Below are 15,757 nucleotides of genomic sequence, written 5' to 3'. Positions count from 1 at the left end.
TGGTAAGTTTAATATTTGGAAATGTTTCCCACGGATCAGCTTGTGTAACGTTCATACCGAGTTGATCAGAAAGTCTTTACGTCAGCCTCGATATTCGATTTTTCCGTCTTCTCTTTGAAGAAGCCTGTTTACTTTACGTAGATTATATAGCACCGGGATATATGGAACGTCCGATTTTAATCAGTGCAAATTTTCAGAGAGCCAACATCGACCGCCTTGTTTTTCCTTTCCACGCTTCGGTAATTTTAACCAGAGCAGATAAATGCGATCAAAATATAATTTTTCTTCAAAGAACGACGATGCGTTTTTTGGCCAATTTTAAAGAAAAATCTCCTTTCATAAGCAAGAATACCTACCCTCTAACGTTTACGTAATATATTCATAATAAGTAGGACGCATTTCTTATGGTCGACACTGCGCTTTATTAGCATCCTACCGAAGAAAGAATCTTAGTAACGTGCGATTGATCGGCAACATATAGAATTTGAAAATTGTTCTCCGGTAGGACATCGAGAATGTAACCTATCGTAACCTATGTAGTTTTCGTATTTATAAAACGCTTCTATGTACTTGTTGAGATACTTTCGTGTGCCATTGTAATTACACTCATCCCTCGAACAAATTAATCAAGTTCCACCGCCTCTTCGCGCAAATATCGGAAGGACTTGTAACCTTTGATAATTGAACAGGAGGGGAAAGTCACCGTCCCTGGGTTGCATTAACTATGCATAGAACGTTTGCCGGATCGTTGCACTCTGAACGGTGAATAACTACGTAAATAATACATTTTACTTCGTCGGTACGTTACGTTCGTTTCCTTTTACGGGACAGCTGGTAGTTGACTCGTGACTTTACGTTATCGTTCGAGTTCGCATGCTTGTCCTTTCATTTTTATTACTTCAAAGCACAAAGGAATCTTACGGAACTAGAAACAAAGCTCGTCTTGTCGTTTTTCTTTCATTTTCTTTTCCCTCTTCCGCAGATCGTTACATAATTACAACGAATAATATGCTAATTCACCGATATTATTAGTCGATAAATTATTATGCAAATGGAACCAAATTTTTGTGCACGGCAGTGTAACCACTAAGCTTTTTTAATGTTTTAAGGATCGCGCGCGCTATTAACCGTTTTATATTCCGCCCATAGCGAAATAAATCTCGTCCATCGACTTTGTCCTCTCGTCGAGTTGCCACCATGACCCGTTTACGACCATGCAAACGTTGTTACTACCAATAATGTTCGTATTACGTCAGGTTCATAGCGAAATGCAAGCTACTAGTTTGGTCCACTATCGATTACGCACAGTTCACAGTTACTCAAGCATCGTTCGCTAATTATTCGATAACGTTATGCTCGGTCCACATCATAGGATATATACATAACTCGTTGGTTAAATTACGTCGAGTTCACAGCTTACGCAAACATTGTTCTCCGTTGCTGACGATAGCTACATTTTTCTTTGTTGTTTTTTCTTTGAAGCGCGGCTCGGACATTAAGCGCTACTCACACTGGCACGCGAAAGTATTCTAATATTAACCACAGAAAACTTTCGTGTCAATGTATCGTATACATAAAATTTCATTAGCACTGCAATTGTAAACACGACTGTCATAATCATATTGGTACAATTCGAATAACATTGAATAATATTTGAATATATTACTATACGCTGCATATGTATTCGTGGAAAGAGATTTTCTAGATGAAATATCGTTGTTACTCCGATCACGAGGCTTCGCGCGTCAATTTTCCAGGCGTGTTGCCGTTCAAGGTGAATCTTATTAATCACCTGCAGCATGGATATCTGGCGATACAAAGGAGACTCGGTTTGACGTTGGTCGAAGCATCGGATTTCGTGCACAGAAATCCAAGATTTTCTTTACGTGGTGCGGCCACTACGTAATAGGAGATTTCACATCCTGCTTTCGTAGACGTGTCCACGTTCCACCACTCGCTACTCCAGATCGAGTCTTACTATGAATAAAAATAAAACGTGGAATTCTTTCCAGTTTAGTCAATCGAGTCGTGAAATTCCTTTTGAATCTTGATAAACAGTGTCAGTCGTGTAATGGATTCCGCGAAAACTCGTTGCGTCTTCCGCTCAGCGATCGTTCCTCGCGTAACGTAATTTGTTTCAACGATTCAGTAATTTCTTGCTAACGATAAAGATCGTTTCCAATTTAACGATCTACCAGTAACGATGTATACGAACAGGGAGAAGAAAAACGAGACGAGAAAAACGACGAGGCTAATGAAGTGCTTCAGAAAGCTAGGACAATTGGCGTGAAGAATCGACGACGAAAACAAGGAATTTCACACGTGACCGATTGATACGCGAGTAATTGCCGCGCGGTCTCGATTACAAATCCTCGTTATGCCGGCGCCCTAATTGGCGGTGTAACAGAGATATCGAGCCGGAAACTGGAACGAAACCGAGCGACGCGAAAGAACAAACCGAGCCACCAGCTTTTTCACGCGTTCGTGCTCGCTTAAGAAGAGACACGCGTACACGCGAGAGTTAGCGGGCCGCGTGTAAAACGCAGATTAAAGCCGTGCCTGTTGCGTTCCAATTGAGCCCTGGCAATTGGTCACGCGCGAATTACGTTATCGTCGTATTATGCTACAAGGTGTCTCTCTTGCTGCGTCATTTTTTCTCGCTTCTCCGATCGTAACCAATTCCGATCAACCGAAACGATTGATAGCTTTAGATGTGTTTGGCTTGCGAATGTTTCTGCAAATTCATATTTTTACAAACAGCGAAATCATCCAAGCAGACGTTCGTTTCGTCCGCTGAATATCGTTATGATTACCGTACTTGGAGTGTTTTACATTTATTATTAGAGCACGGATGTTTATACATTTATGGAAACGTGCAGAGATATATCAAGTTTAAGAGGCTATTAATAACATTTATTCGGCCAATTTAATAAAACACCACCCTCGTAAAATAATCTTTAATAACACATAACTGAAACTCTAACTTACAATTATAATTTTCGAGCAAATTTTCGGAGCGTGAAACATTTAATCCTGAAATATTTTTAGAAACAGAGTTCATCTCTGCCGAAACAGGGCAAATTCTCCACGTTCGGATCGTAGACGTAACGTTATCGTGCCACATAGAATTAAAAAACGTATTAAAAATTTGCATTTCCTTTGCATATCATCGTTGCACGCTCGATAAAACTCCGGATATATAGTGGCCACAGAAAGTATTTGCGCACCATCGTATCTATTATATCATTTGCATACCAATTAATTAAGTTCCAATGTATTAAATTTCTTATCGTGTTAGTAGCTCTTACAGACGCCAACCGTAAAACCCGATAAAAAGACGATTCATTGAAAACTAAAGGTACGTGCAAATACTTTTTGCAGCCACTGTACACCAACCTAATGCAAATAATGGAAAAGAGCCGGTTACCGTACTGATATTACTTTAGCGCGTGAAAACTGTCGACCGTGTAACCGATTTTTATTCCTCGTAACTCAGACAGCGGATACGTTTGATGTCCAAACGAGGAAACCGCGGACTCGTAGCACGCGGTTGAATCGCCGTTAACCAACTTATCGAATAATATAATTAGTGACAATTAACGCACGTTCAATTCGTTTTGGCAATCAGCCACAGAACGAACGGAATGGTATCCGGTTACCGTTAGAATTAGATTATATCCTCTGCTCGATTTCGCAAGCGCGCGTACTTTCACGTGTCAGACCTTTTTCTCCTTTAAATCGCGCGCACGCCTGCCGCGTGTTCACCCGCGTCGAAACACCTTCCGCCACACCGCAGCGGTGAAACGTTGCCAGCGAATTACGTACGCTGATAAAGACCGCTCCAAATACAGTTTTCGACGAACGTAGGAGAAAATTAAAAGCAACTTTCTTTTCGACGCGCTATTCTGGTCGGCGCTGACTCGAAGAATATTTGCAGTTAATTTAAGAATAACATTTTTTCATTAACCCTCCGGTTCTTTTCCAATCTGTCTGATGCAGAATGGATGTTGCACCGCGATAGATATTATTACAAAGCAATTTTTAAATATTTAGTTTTAATATTCGATATAATTGCACTAGCTTTTTGTAAACAAAGTATATTCAAAGAAAAAGAAGATAACCGAAGAGATAAAAACGCGAGGAGGAAGCGAGCAACAGCTCAGTTAACCTAGACTTTTACGTAGAATGTTTACCGATAATAGCTTTCGTGCGTTTCTTTTTACAATTTAAAACCTGAATGTTGTTACCTTCTTAGCTTAAACATATCGTAAATGATCTAGTCGTAGAAATACAAGTGTCGGACTTTGATCTATTATGTATGTCTGACTTTCTTCGAGCAAGTCATACATGTTTAATGAGATAATTTCTAAAAACTATGTATTACACACTTGCGTCAAAATAGAAAAACTGCAATTCGGTAAATGGCAACAAAAATTACAAGAGGCTAGTCGACGTATTAAAATTGTTCGCACAATGATCGACGATTAAGTCGGATCATTAACAAGGATCGATGTGTCGGACATGGATGCGACGTCACGACGCCGTCCGTCTGGCTAAATATAGCTCGAAACCAACGAGTCAGCGACGATCACGAGTTTCGTCGCACGCTCCTCGGACACGCCTCCGCTTGTATCGTTCTCTAAACACGGAGGTTACAAGGTTCACGAAGGAAAAACCAAACGTTTCCGACCGATAACGCGGCTGTCTCGCCAACGGTCTTTCCTTTGTCCCATTAATTCCATCGATTCTGTCGAAATACAACCGCAAAAACAGATTGTATCGAAATATACACAAAGGAGTGGACGGCCGCGACTATCGCGATAATCGCGGCTACAGATCCTTGACGAGGAACGACACTTAAAAATCGAACGTCGAGCATTATCTCGTGTTTGCGTTGGATCGCGAGCGACGTTCCTATAGCCTCGTTAGCGGCAAAGGGAAAGGGAATGACACACGTCGAGAATTTCTACGTAGACATACGTGACGTACAGTGGCTCGCAAAAGTATTTGAACTATGTATAAAAATTATGTATAAATATATTGTGTATTTATGTCGTAGGAAGATTCTTCAAATGTCATTAACACTGTAGTGACTCACAGCTATCGATGATGTATTGGTAAAGCTTGAAACAAAGCCGCAAACGTGTATAGAAGTTGCGAGATACTTACTACAAACGTATATTTAATGGAAACTTAGATTAATAAATGAATGGCCTTATCTTAATCGTATAAGACAGCCATTTGAATATTTAGGATTATTAATACAATAGATAATCGATCGTCTAAATATTTTTGCCATCTGTGAGAAATGTATGCTTTTAAGTACTCGTAGGTTTTATGTAGATTTTGAAATTTGTTTTAAACTTTGATATTTGAAAACGTCAGGCCAAAGAAATGTCAGAATGTTTTGCATAAGATACGGGTGTCCGCTTGTATTCGAATACTTTCGCGAGCTACTGTACACTACATCTTCGATTTAATTGCGTGCCTGTTCGTGGAATTTGTAATTATAGCGTGATTCAAATCTTCAAAGAAGAATATTAAAAATGGAATTGCGACAGGAGCAATTAAATAAAACAAACAGAACGATCGACTTGAATGACGCGGTATGAACAGCGAAATGCGACGGTTTTTACTCGGTCTAGCCGGCTTGCGGTTTCGCGCGTTATCGCGTCCACTCGCGATCCAATCGAAACCGAACCAGCCGACTTTCCCGTGGTTGTATTCCATGTGATGACATCCCCTGATCGCGGATTTATCCAAAACGGGGTATTCGCCTGATTCCACGTATTTTACGACCCGTCCATTATCGATTCGTCGATCGTTGACGCCTAACGGGACATGAAAATAATTCAGCCTATCGGCACTTGGAACGCGCGTGAACGTGTTCGACATCGAAGCAAACGATCATTCATTCCTCTTCCAACGAACGACTCTCCTTTGTAATACATTTTATCTTTCGACATCATTCTACTCTTACCGTCTCTTCCACGATCTCGAGGATTCAAAGCTTCTCCCATACAGTGTCAAAAATGCCACAGATAGGCAAAATTCCAAATCTGCAAACTTGCTATACAGTTACAACGAATAGGTATCCGGATGGACTGCAGTTCCGACGAACTCGATACGTCGAAGCAATCAAATACGTATACAGAGAGTGTTTTAAGCGTACGCATTACAGCGTTGAGATGTTTAATTCGCCAGAACGCCAGTTAGAATACGTATCCACCGTGACCATATCCTTAAGAATTCGGTTCTAAGCTTACCTGGTCGAGGCTGAGACGTGACCCTCTATGGTAATTTCGATAGGCCCACTAATCCGACGAAGCACACTGACACTCGGAGCCCCTTGTTGGTACACGGGCAGGTTTCTCAACCTGGGGGGAAAATCGAGACGGAAAAACTGGGCCGAACAACAGGCCGAGATCGAGTGGCGCGCGCCACTCGCCGGAGAAACAGAGGCAAAACGGTGCGTGTCGAGGCGTGCAGGCCACTCTATCGTGTTGTGTGCGTGCGTATATACGTGTGCACGGAGAAGCAAGAAAAATCCACGCGATCGTGCGTCGCGGCCGGTGCCGAGCCGACTGACTGACTGACTGACTGACTCCGCCAGTCAGCACGTACAGTCACCGCACTTGCATCAACACACACCGGCTGGCATCCACTTCCCCCGCAGCCTCTCGTTTCCAGCTCCATTCCAGCTCCTCTCAGAACCGTGCCTTCTCTCGTGCATCTCGGCCGAGGCCCTGGTTCGTTGCCTGCATCTTCGTGGCCCGCACTCCAGCTGCGTGCTTTCTTCGGTTCGCCACGCTTATTCGCCCCCTTCGGAGATCCTATTTGCTTCGTGAAAGCGTGGAATTCGATCAAGAATTCGAGAAATTTGTACTCTGATTTTTGTCTCTAATTGTCTTTGATTTTCCACTTTTATTTGATTTTATTTCAACGATGGATTTTTCAGAGAGGATTTTAAGACTGAGAATCTAATGATGTAGGTCTGTGCTATTTTCCATGCAACAATATCCTCTACTATATGTATTGGATATACGTTGAAATACGTGATCCAATTCAAATTGTCCAAATCTTGATTTAGTACACCACTATGATTTTTAGCCCGCCAATTGGAGCGTACATTTGGGTAAAAGCATTTATCGCTGTTAGCATGGTATCGTGTGGTAAGGACATTAATTGAAGAATCGATAATGGTAATACGTTCGTAAATAGAGTTGTCGAGAGATTAAATTTTTTCGATATCGATAAAAGTTTTCTATACGAACTGCTTATCGTGCAACGAACGCGCGAATTTAAAATATGCCACGTGACGTTGTAATATTTAGAAATTAATCGTCGTGACTCTGGCCGTACTTGCTTGCATTATTTATAAATGCCTGAATGAAATTAATTGTTTCAACTTAGTTTATCGTAATGAAGCACAACTGGAAAACAAGGCCGCAACGAACGATATTGCGGCACACGATACACGCAAGAAGCTGAATACCAAAGATTCCTGGAATCACTGCTATAGAGCGATAAAGCGTTTACACCTGGATCGATTAGCATCCTTCATTAAAATTAATGGAGAATCGATACTAATCCTCCCACGATCGAGCATCCATGTTCGATGCATATGAACGTAGCAATTAAGCGAAATATCTGCATCCGACCGAGATGTATCGGTGCGTTGGCTTTGGTTTTAGGGACAGGTATGCATTACGTATTGTGCAAACACCGATGTATGTAATATACTTACACACCGACTAATATTGCCCTGAAAAATACCTGCCGCATAGCATTGACTAAATACAGCGTAGACATGACGTTGTATGAGATTTCGTGTCTCATGCTCTGAAATACCGACCTCGTGAAGATTCAGAGTTTGTTACGCCCTCTACGATTTGCTACGTCGAATATAGAAATCTGTATATTCGTTTCAATCGTCGGAAGCGATAAAAGTAGAAATTATATACTGTAATACCGACAATTCGCAGGTTTTATTACGCCATCTACAATTTATAACATGGCGCGAGTGTAATCAGTCCGCTTGAACCCTCTCATTTAAACAAAACTTTCGACAAAACTAATTATTGCATGATTAAATAAACTTCTGGTGATTCAGTTCATTTAACTGAACGTGAACTACTATTATACGAACGAGGTAACTTTAGTTTTAGTATATTTGTAAAGATCGATGTACTTAGCCGATATATTTATCGACAGAAGCCAGATTTCTTTAACTCTTTTTATTGAACGTAATTTGTCTCCTTGAATAATATATTTTTTCTCTTAGAAATGACAATTTTTATTTTAGATTCGTAACGTTTATAAATATGTATTATGCTATTCTCGATTAATGAATATTAGAATCCTGATTTTTGGTTATTACATATATATAGACCTATCTTTAATCATATATGTATATATATGTATATACGATGTGCTCAACAGTAAAAGACTTCAAAAGTGAATTAATGTTCAGAAAATTCACAATTGTTCAATGTCTATCAACGAATAATATTATTGTATTATATTATGAGAGATTAGGAGTTGTTTAAAGATCAAATGAATTTTATGATACCATTGACTTAAGTTTATAATGATACGTAAATGATTTCTAATACGAAGCCAACACACAGATTTGAATATAGTATTTATTATACTATTACTAAACAATCTGTTATATAATAATGTATTTAATAATATAAATTCATATTACAAAAAATATTACATCTATTATTATAACAAACGTCGATATGTATCGATTTTATAAATCACGTACCAATCAATATTTTCTATATACGTAATTAAATAAATACAGATATATCACATTTTTATGAATATTTTATCAGCTACGCATATTATAGGACAAAATTTTCAGAAGGGCATTAATATTTTCTGAAAGTAAATAATCTTCCGAGATCACTTTTGATATATCGATAATCGATTCGATATCACCATTTAGTTTTTTGAACGCGTTCCTCGCGTCTACAAGTTCCGTTAAAACATTTTTGAAAAGTAACTGAAAAGAATTGTCTTTCGAATATTTTGTGTGCTTTATATGTTATGATTTAAAAGATTATGATCTGCTTACCTCAATTCCACTATAATTTGCAATGCCAACGCATCCTACAAATCCTTTTCCGTGAGTATAATATCCTAACTTCCTTCTTCGTAATCCGAAACAGTAAACTACATGTTCTTTTCTACACGTATTGAGCAATTTATTAATTTGATCGTCTAATCCGTCTAAAATTACACGATCGTCATTTATTTTTTCATTCGAAAGAATAATTTGATATTTACCTTCGAGTTCGACTTTTTCTATATCAGGAGCGATAATTACGAATTTGAGCTTTTTCAATTCGACGTGTTTACGAACTTCTTTCAAACCGGAATAGTAACGACGCTTGTACTTGGATTTGTTTGGATTTTTCTCGTGAAATCTTTTTTGAAGTCTCGTGATTTCTTGTATAAATTTTTCAAGGTTGTCATTCAAGGCCACTGTTAACATATTAGTGCAGTATCTGTAAGGTATTTCAATTTTCAAAATCAACTAAAAATAATTTAATGTCAACAATCAATAATGTTTTGTATAAGGTTATAATCATGAAAAGAAAATAGGATAGGAAAGAGGATAGGTTCTGATAAACATTTTGATAATGTAATGTGTTTATATCGTTTATTGCGTCTATAAATAAGAATTAATGAATCAGGTGTACAAATATGTATATTACAATGTCATATGATAGCATATAAGTATCGTATCAAATATTTTGCTGTTTATGAATATAAGCTCTTACTTACAGTACTTACTCTCTAAAGTTACGAGAAAATTTTATAACGCTTTTATCATCTATCTCTGTGCTATTTTGACCTTCTTCTTTAACATCGTCTTCAATACGAAGGGAGAGCGTCTGTTTGACAATATCGTTCTCTATTATGTCATTGACAAGATCAGAAAAATTTGTTCTGCTATTTCTTCCAACCAAGCTGTTTGTCAATCCTCTTCCTTGAATTCCAAGATTATTTATTCTCCCAATCACATCTGGTCTGTGAGACAGTGTATTATCTGAAATATTTATTTCATTTACATTTCTGTGATCTTTATCATACAGCGTCATTGTCCACATATTTCTAACATAGTCTATATTTGTTTCTGGATCTGCTGTAATTTTTAAAGCATTAAAATTCATGGTATCAACATCTCTACAGATAGCTTCCATTTTTTTACGTTCAAACGCTTCTCTTTTGTCAATGTTAATTTGTGCTTTCATATTACGGTTTAACAAAATTAATCTCTTTAGTTTCGAGGGTTTCTTGTTTTTAGAAATACATATTTTCACTTTCCTCAGATCTGAACATCTGTTTTTGCACAATGCCTTTGACATCATAATCCCAAAATTAGTCATGTATAAACCAATCGTTACTTTAGGAACTTCTTTGGCAAGTTTACTTGGATGTATAGTATTCTATAAATAGATTTGTGATAATGATTTAACGTTTATTATTATAGAATAACCACTTAATCGTAATATTAATGACAGTTACCTGTAAAGCTTCCTGAATGTTAATACAAATTTTATCCGATTTCGTATACCTTTTTAAGGATTTTGATCTCTTCGATTCCATACTTGTCTGCATGGGCAATGCAATCTGCAAGCTGTTGGGTCTTGACAAACAATGATCTCTCGGTACAACAAAATTTTTACTCTTGACAAGCGCACTACCAAGTTCTGGATACTCGGAATCATCTAAACTCGATGCTCTATTATCATCAGTAATATTTATGAAATCTTCTTTTCGAGACGAATGTTTGACTTCGTTCTTCTGACAAAGTTCTGGCCATGGATCACGAGAATTAGCATTTCCATTTATACTGAAAAATATACGTATATGTACATAGAAGTGTATGATTCAATTTTCCAAATATTTGCGAAATCCATTATAAAAATTACATGCAGTACTCACTGAAATGACCACATGAAATTATCAATCTGTGATTTCTGCATCCTATCTTATATGCGTTCGATCGTCGTAACTTCCATTTATGTAGAAAATAGAGTACATAAAATTGTTACAGATGCCTGTCACTAATAGTGAACTACGCAAAACTGCGTCATTCACTAGGAATATATAAACAAAACTATAGGTTGCATTCTATTTATTCTTAAAGATCCTAGATTTAAAATTCTAAATTTAGAAATCTAATTATAATAGTATACCTAGCACTATCCAGTCGAAGTAAGTAGTTTCTTATTCACTTTTGTTAGAAACGAATCAATTCCATTCAGTTACAAGTTACAACTAACTAAAATAGCGACTAAATATTTTTGGAAGGATAGATTTAATGCAAAGCTAGGTATAATAAAGGTTGGTAGACGTGATGACCTAATTTCTCAATGAAATAATCTCAGCGTTTCTCCGTCAGAGGGTACTGCTGTCGTATACGATTGTTCCATTAAATTTTTATGAAAATTGCAAGTAGGAATTTGTTACAAAAAAACGAAACATATAGATACTCTTATCAAACATTAAAAATGATTTATTATTTATAAAATATCTCGTGTACATATGTCAAGGTTTATTCTACGATAATTCAATCGCTCGACAAGTTAAACCACACGTTCGTATTTTAAGTTTTGTAAAGGATCCAATCCTCCGCAAGAATTCCTCGGCTAAAAAATTGCTTCATTAACTCGCAGCCAATTAAAAATGCACTGCACGTACAGTTAGTTGTAGGAAATTTTATGCATCGCCATCTACAATTCGGAATACCAACGAAAGAGTCAAATCGTACCCATCTGCGAGCCTAATGGAATCATTTTATCCTTCACGTTCCACGTTATATCAATTCCTTCTCGCACTCCATATTCCAATATTTCTTTTTCAATACATTTTAATACATTTACGTTTCTTGTGACATTTTTCGTACAGCCCCATTTATGAGCAAGCACTTACACATGGTACGCAATTCTCGTTCGTTTACTAATCCCTGCGCGATACATATTTTATTCGCCATATTTGCCCGATATTTAATCTCCTATAAAATCTCACGAGCTGAAACGTAACCAAGTCGATGAACGCCTCGACCGAAAGTCGTTGCATTATCTAACAGTAGTAAAAACGTCTCGCAATTACCCCCGTTGGATCGAGCTATTCGTTGGTGGTTTATCGTCGTTCATAAAATCGCTCGTCAGAACGTCGCGCCGCTGGCGCGTGGAAATGAACATGTCGGGGGCGGGCGACTTTCTTGAAAAAGTATTTCCTTTTATTTTTTCTTATTTCGCTGGTGGGAACGTCGCGTCGGTGGTGCTCGTGCGCCGTTCACCAAGGACCTGCGCACGTGCACCGGCCTGGCGGAGCGATGGAAATCAATAATTTCCAGGGTATAAAAGGTCCTGTTTCCGTAACGTGGCCACCTCTTTGAGTTCCGGTGATCGGTGTGTCGCGCACCTCGGCTTCGAACGTGTTTAGTGGATTCTTCTTCGTTTACGATTTATCAGTTTCATCGAAGAGGTATACAAGCAGGTAGTTGATTAAGTGAATTAGCGTATAAGGCACACGCACCGGCATCGGGTATGCCGGTGTTTAGTAATAAGTTTCTCACCCTTGTGGTCACACGGACGATCTCGGGATAATCCTATCGAATCGCTCTATCGAGGCGTCGTACGGTAATATACATACATATGTACATATATATATATATACATATATACATATATATGTATGGATAGAATTAACGAAATTGTCTAATTTTCCTCATCTGTTTCCTTGTCGTTTTCGTCAGAAGATGAATGTAAGAAGAACTGTCGGAGGCCTCGAAGAGCGCATCATCATCGTGGCCTCCTCGAATACCGATAAATAAATTCGAAAGATAAATGTGAAAACATTGGCGTGTGGGAAACGATTAAACGATTTGATCCGTTCGATCGAACGATTTTCATTCTGTATGGGGATGGTTTTCCACGGTAGAAAGTGCGGTTGCACGTGGCAGGCACGTAATCGAACGGGCGTGCAGGAAAAATACGCGACGAGTCATTAGCGTTGAAATACTTTCACCTCTTAAATGATGGTATGGTTGGCTATTGGTATTCGTTGGTCGTCGCGATAACATTTCATACCCGAAACCGTCCGCTTGACTACGATTAATTTAATTAAGAACTTCGAAATCAGAAAGATGAACTTCTTACGAGATTTGCATACATCCACGAGACTGATGGCTTAAGGATTATACACTTCTCTTCTCGCTCTCTTTATAATTTTGTCCAAATACTATATATTTGGTTTATCTCTTCACTTTAATTTCATTTTTTCCACACGGACATACCGTGTGGCATGGTGTAGGCCTCCTGGGGATCCCCGCCATGTAAAAAAACGGGAACGCGTTCCGGCACAGTACCCCTTGGGTGACGAGGAAAGCTGTGCCATTTTTATGTTCGTTTGACACCCAGCTTTCCTTGTTTTCCACCCTTCTTTGTCTATTTCTAAGAACAAGATTATTTCCTTTCTTTTTCTTTTTTTTTTTATTATTTTTCTACCGGTTTATGCTAATATACAAGACACGTTGCTCGACGCTTTCATTCTCGATTCGTAAATTGACCGACCGAGGCGGGAGCACCAGCTCGAACAGCGTAAGTACACAAAGTGGTTAAAGTATTGTTTCAAGGCTGAAAAACTTTGAGTTGCTCTCGTCTCGAGCGAAGTAAACTGCTTTCATACTGTGCCACCTCGCTTCAAGTTCCCTTCAGCTTTCCCTATTCTCTACTTACCCAACCCTTCGTTACCAGGGACATCGTTTTCTTTAGAATTAATTCTTCGCACGGCCGGATGTCCTACCTTGATTTATCCAAGCAAAGAAACTTTTAATGCAACGTATGTATCCTCTGCCGTCTCTATCGCGAAGGAAGGCAGCAACTGCAAAAAGAACTTGGATCCAGTTGTTTGCAATTTTCTAACGTTATTATCTGTATGCGAATTAAAAACGTTAGGTTTTATAGTTACGAGATGCGGTGTAATGTCGACGATCGAAACTGTAAAAGTTTATATCGATTTTCCCCTTTAACGGATATTGTCCTCCTCCGCAGTTGAGCGGTGTACACCTTCACAGTTCATAAAATCCACGTATCGAATAATCAGAATCGAATACACGCGTACGAACAATCGTTTTGTTCGTTGATTAAACGAACGAACGCGTATCGATTTTATGCAATTGGTTAAGAATAATCTTACCCTAATGGGAGAAATTTCTACCTATTAATCATTAACTCGTTGCCAGCCCATTTCTTCGCCTCCGGCTGAACATTCTGACGCGTGTTTCATTTCTTCCGTGATAACGATCGGATTCGTTGGAAAGTTTGATTAAAAGTGCAGCCTTACGGCCACGGGAATGATTCATTGTTCGTGGAACGGGTGCATCGCGTTGCTCCTCGAACAGGTGATACCGGAAAAACTAACACTGGCGAAACGTTTCATTGTTCGAGCAATTGCTAATTGTTCTGTGACAATAGAAGTCTACGAACCTTGTCGCTTTTTATTTCAAAGGGAGTTTTCCAATGAAAAGAAACATCGTCGGTGTAGGAAGGAAGCGCACAAGAGTAGAGTTGTGTCTGGCTAACGTTAAGTTGTTCCTTCGCTATTGAGGCATACGGTGCCACGTTTATTTCTCTACGTGTAACGCTGCTGACGCAACTGTTGCGTTTCCTGTTTTCGTATTTCGACAAACAGAGAAGCAAATCGATAAACTGTGCGTTAAAATAGACATTAATTCGATACGATGGTCGGAAGGGAATTTTATTGCAATTTTTCGCAACATGGATGATCTGCTTTTGAAAATGAGCTATTAGGGATACAAAAATTTAATAGACGCATTTAAACGTACATTTAAACCACAAATAGTAAAGTGATATTATTTAAAGAAACACCGCGACAAAATTTGCACATATTTGGTTTAATTAAAATTCTTCGATACATTTCTGATAAAAAGAGCATACAACTTGGAAAGAGGAAAAGGTGTTGAGTGAAATCAAGCGTTTCCCTTCGATCTTTCTTTTCCAAGCTCACACTCGACGAAGAGAGGATCGATCGAACTGGCTGTTCTCTCGTAATACAATCTCTTAGCACTTGCGCTTTGGATATTGGATTCTCGATTGTTTGGTCACCTCTGTTTACGGGTACTTTCCGCAAAAATGGATTCTCTTCTCCAGTTACTAGGAAACGAGGGAAATTCGAGTCGTCGTCGTGATAAATAGACTGGAATTTCAATTTTATTAATAGCGGTACTATCCCCGGCGGGAACTCGTGCCGCGATTTATGCGATCGTTTGGTTGAACTTGGGTAATCTAGAATCGAGAGAATTAAGGAAGACATTGGGTCACGGTGTGATCCGGCGATTCTTGGCTTGATTCAATCTAGCCATAAAATTCCATTCGTGTAGCCAATTTGTAAGGTTCTAGCTAGGCGTGAGAAGGCGAAACCGCAGCAGCGCGCATTAGTCTGCGCAAAAAAACCTATTGATTATTATAAAACGACCAGGCAATATCTCCGGCTGCCTACTTGCCTACTTACACGATGCCGACGATGGCTGTTGTGTTTCGAGACGAGTTCAACGGAAAAAACAACAATGAAACACCACCCTTCGAAGATTGGCTGGGTTTCGCGTGCTCCAGGTAGCACCGTCATCGTGTCATCGCCCTATTTCGTTAGCAGGCTTCTTGGTAATCGTCGTCGCTCATCGCGATTATTGTACGCGTTAAGTCATACTGCT

At 38.9% G+C, this 15,757-nt stretch overlaps 3 protein-coding genes across 7 annotated transcripts in view; 1 reads left to right on the top strand and 2 right to left on the bottom strand.

Annotated features, from left to right (window-relative positions):
* LOC132911836 (putative mediator of RNA polymerase II transcription subunit 26) overlaps positions 1-14,713 on the bottom strand; it is a 72,672-nt gene extending 57,959 nt beyond the window's left edge. For 3 of the 4 annotated variants that reach the window (XM_060968816.1, XM_060968820.1, XM_060968821.1), the window contains exon 1: positions 6,267-6,656. The gene's annotated coding sequence lies outside the window, so the exon portion shown is untranslated. Of the gene's footprint in view, positions 1-6,266; positions 6,657-14,703 lie in introns of those variants that run through there. The other variant, XM_060968817.1, reaches the window with a different exon arrangement.
* On the bottom strand, positions 8,628-11,346 carry LOC132911843 (uncharacterized). The gene is made up of 7 exons (XM_060968840.1): positions 11,217-11,346; positions 10,963-11,117; positions 10,543-10,870; positions 9,808-10,463; positions 9,298-9,518; positions 9,086-9,240; positions 8,628-9,013 (listed from the first exon to the last, which is right to left on the bottom strand). The coding sequence occupies exons 2-7, from the start codon at positions 11,001-11,003 to the stop codon at positions 8,840-8,842; spliced, it is 1,575 nt and encodes a 524-aa protein (XP_060824823.1). The 5' UTR covers positions 11,004-11,117; positions 11,217-11,346; the 3' UTR covers positions 8,628-8,839.
* Positions 12,137-15,757, top strand: part of LOC132911838 (serine proteinase stubble-like) — a 77,015-nt gene continuing 73,394 nt past the window's right edge. For both annotated transcript variants that reach the window (XM_060968829.1, XM_060968828.1), the window contains exon 1: positions 12,137-12,522. The gene's annotated coding sequence lies outside the window, so the exon portion shown is untranslated. The remainder of the gene's footprint in view (positions 12,523-15,757) is intronic.

Source organism: Bombus pascuorum, chromosome 11 (genome assembly GCF_905332965.1).
Source record: "Bombus pascuorum chromosome 11, iyBomPasc1.1, whole genome shotgun sequence".
In the NCBI taxonomy this organism is placed as follows: Eukaryota; Metazoa; Arthropoda; class Insecta; order Hymenoptera; family Apidae; genus Bombus; species Bombus pascuorum.
Note: the sequence above shows the minus strand (reverse complement) of the source record. Positions and strands in the feature narration are given on the sequence as shown.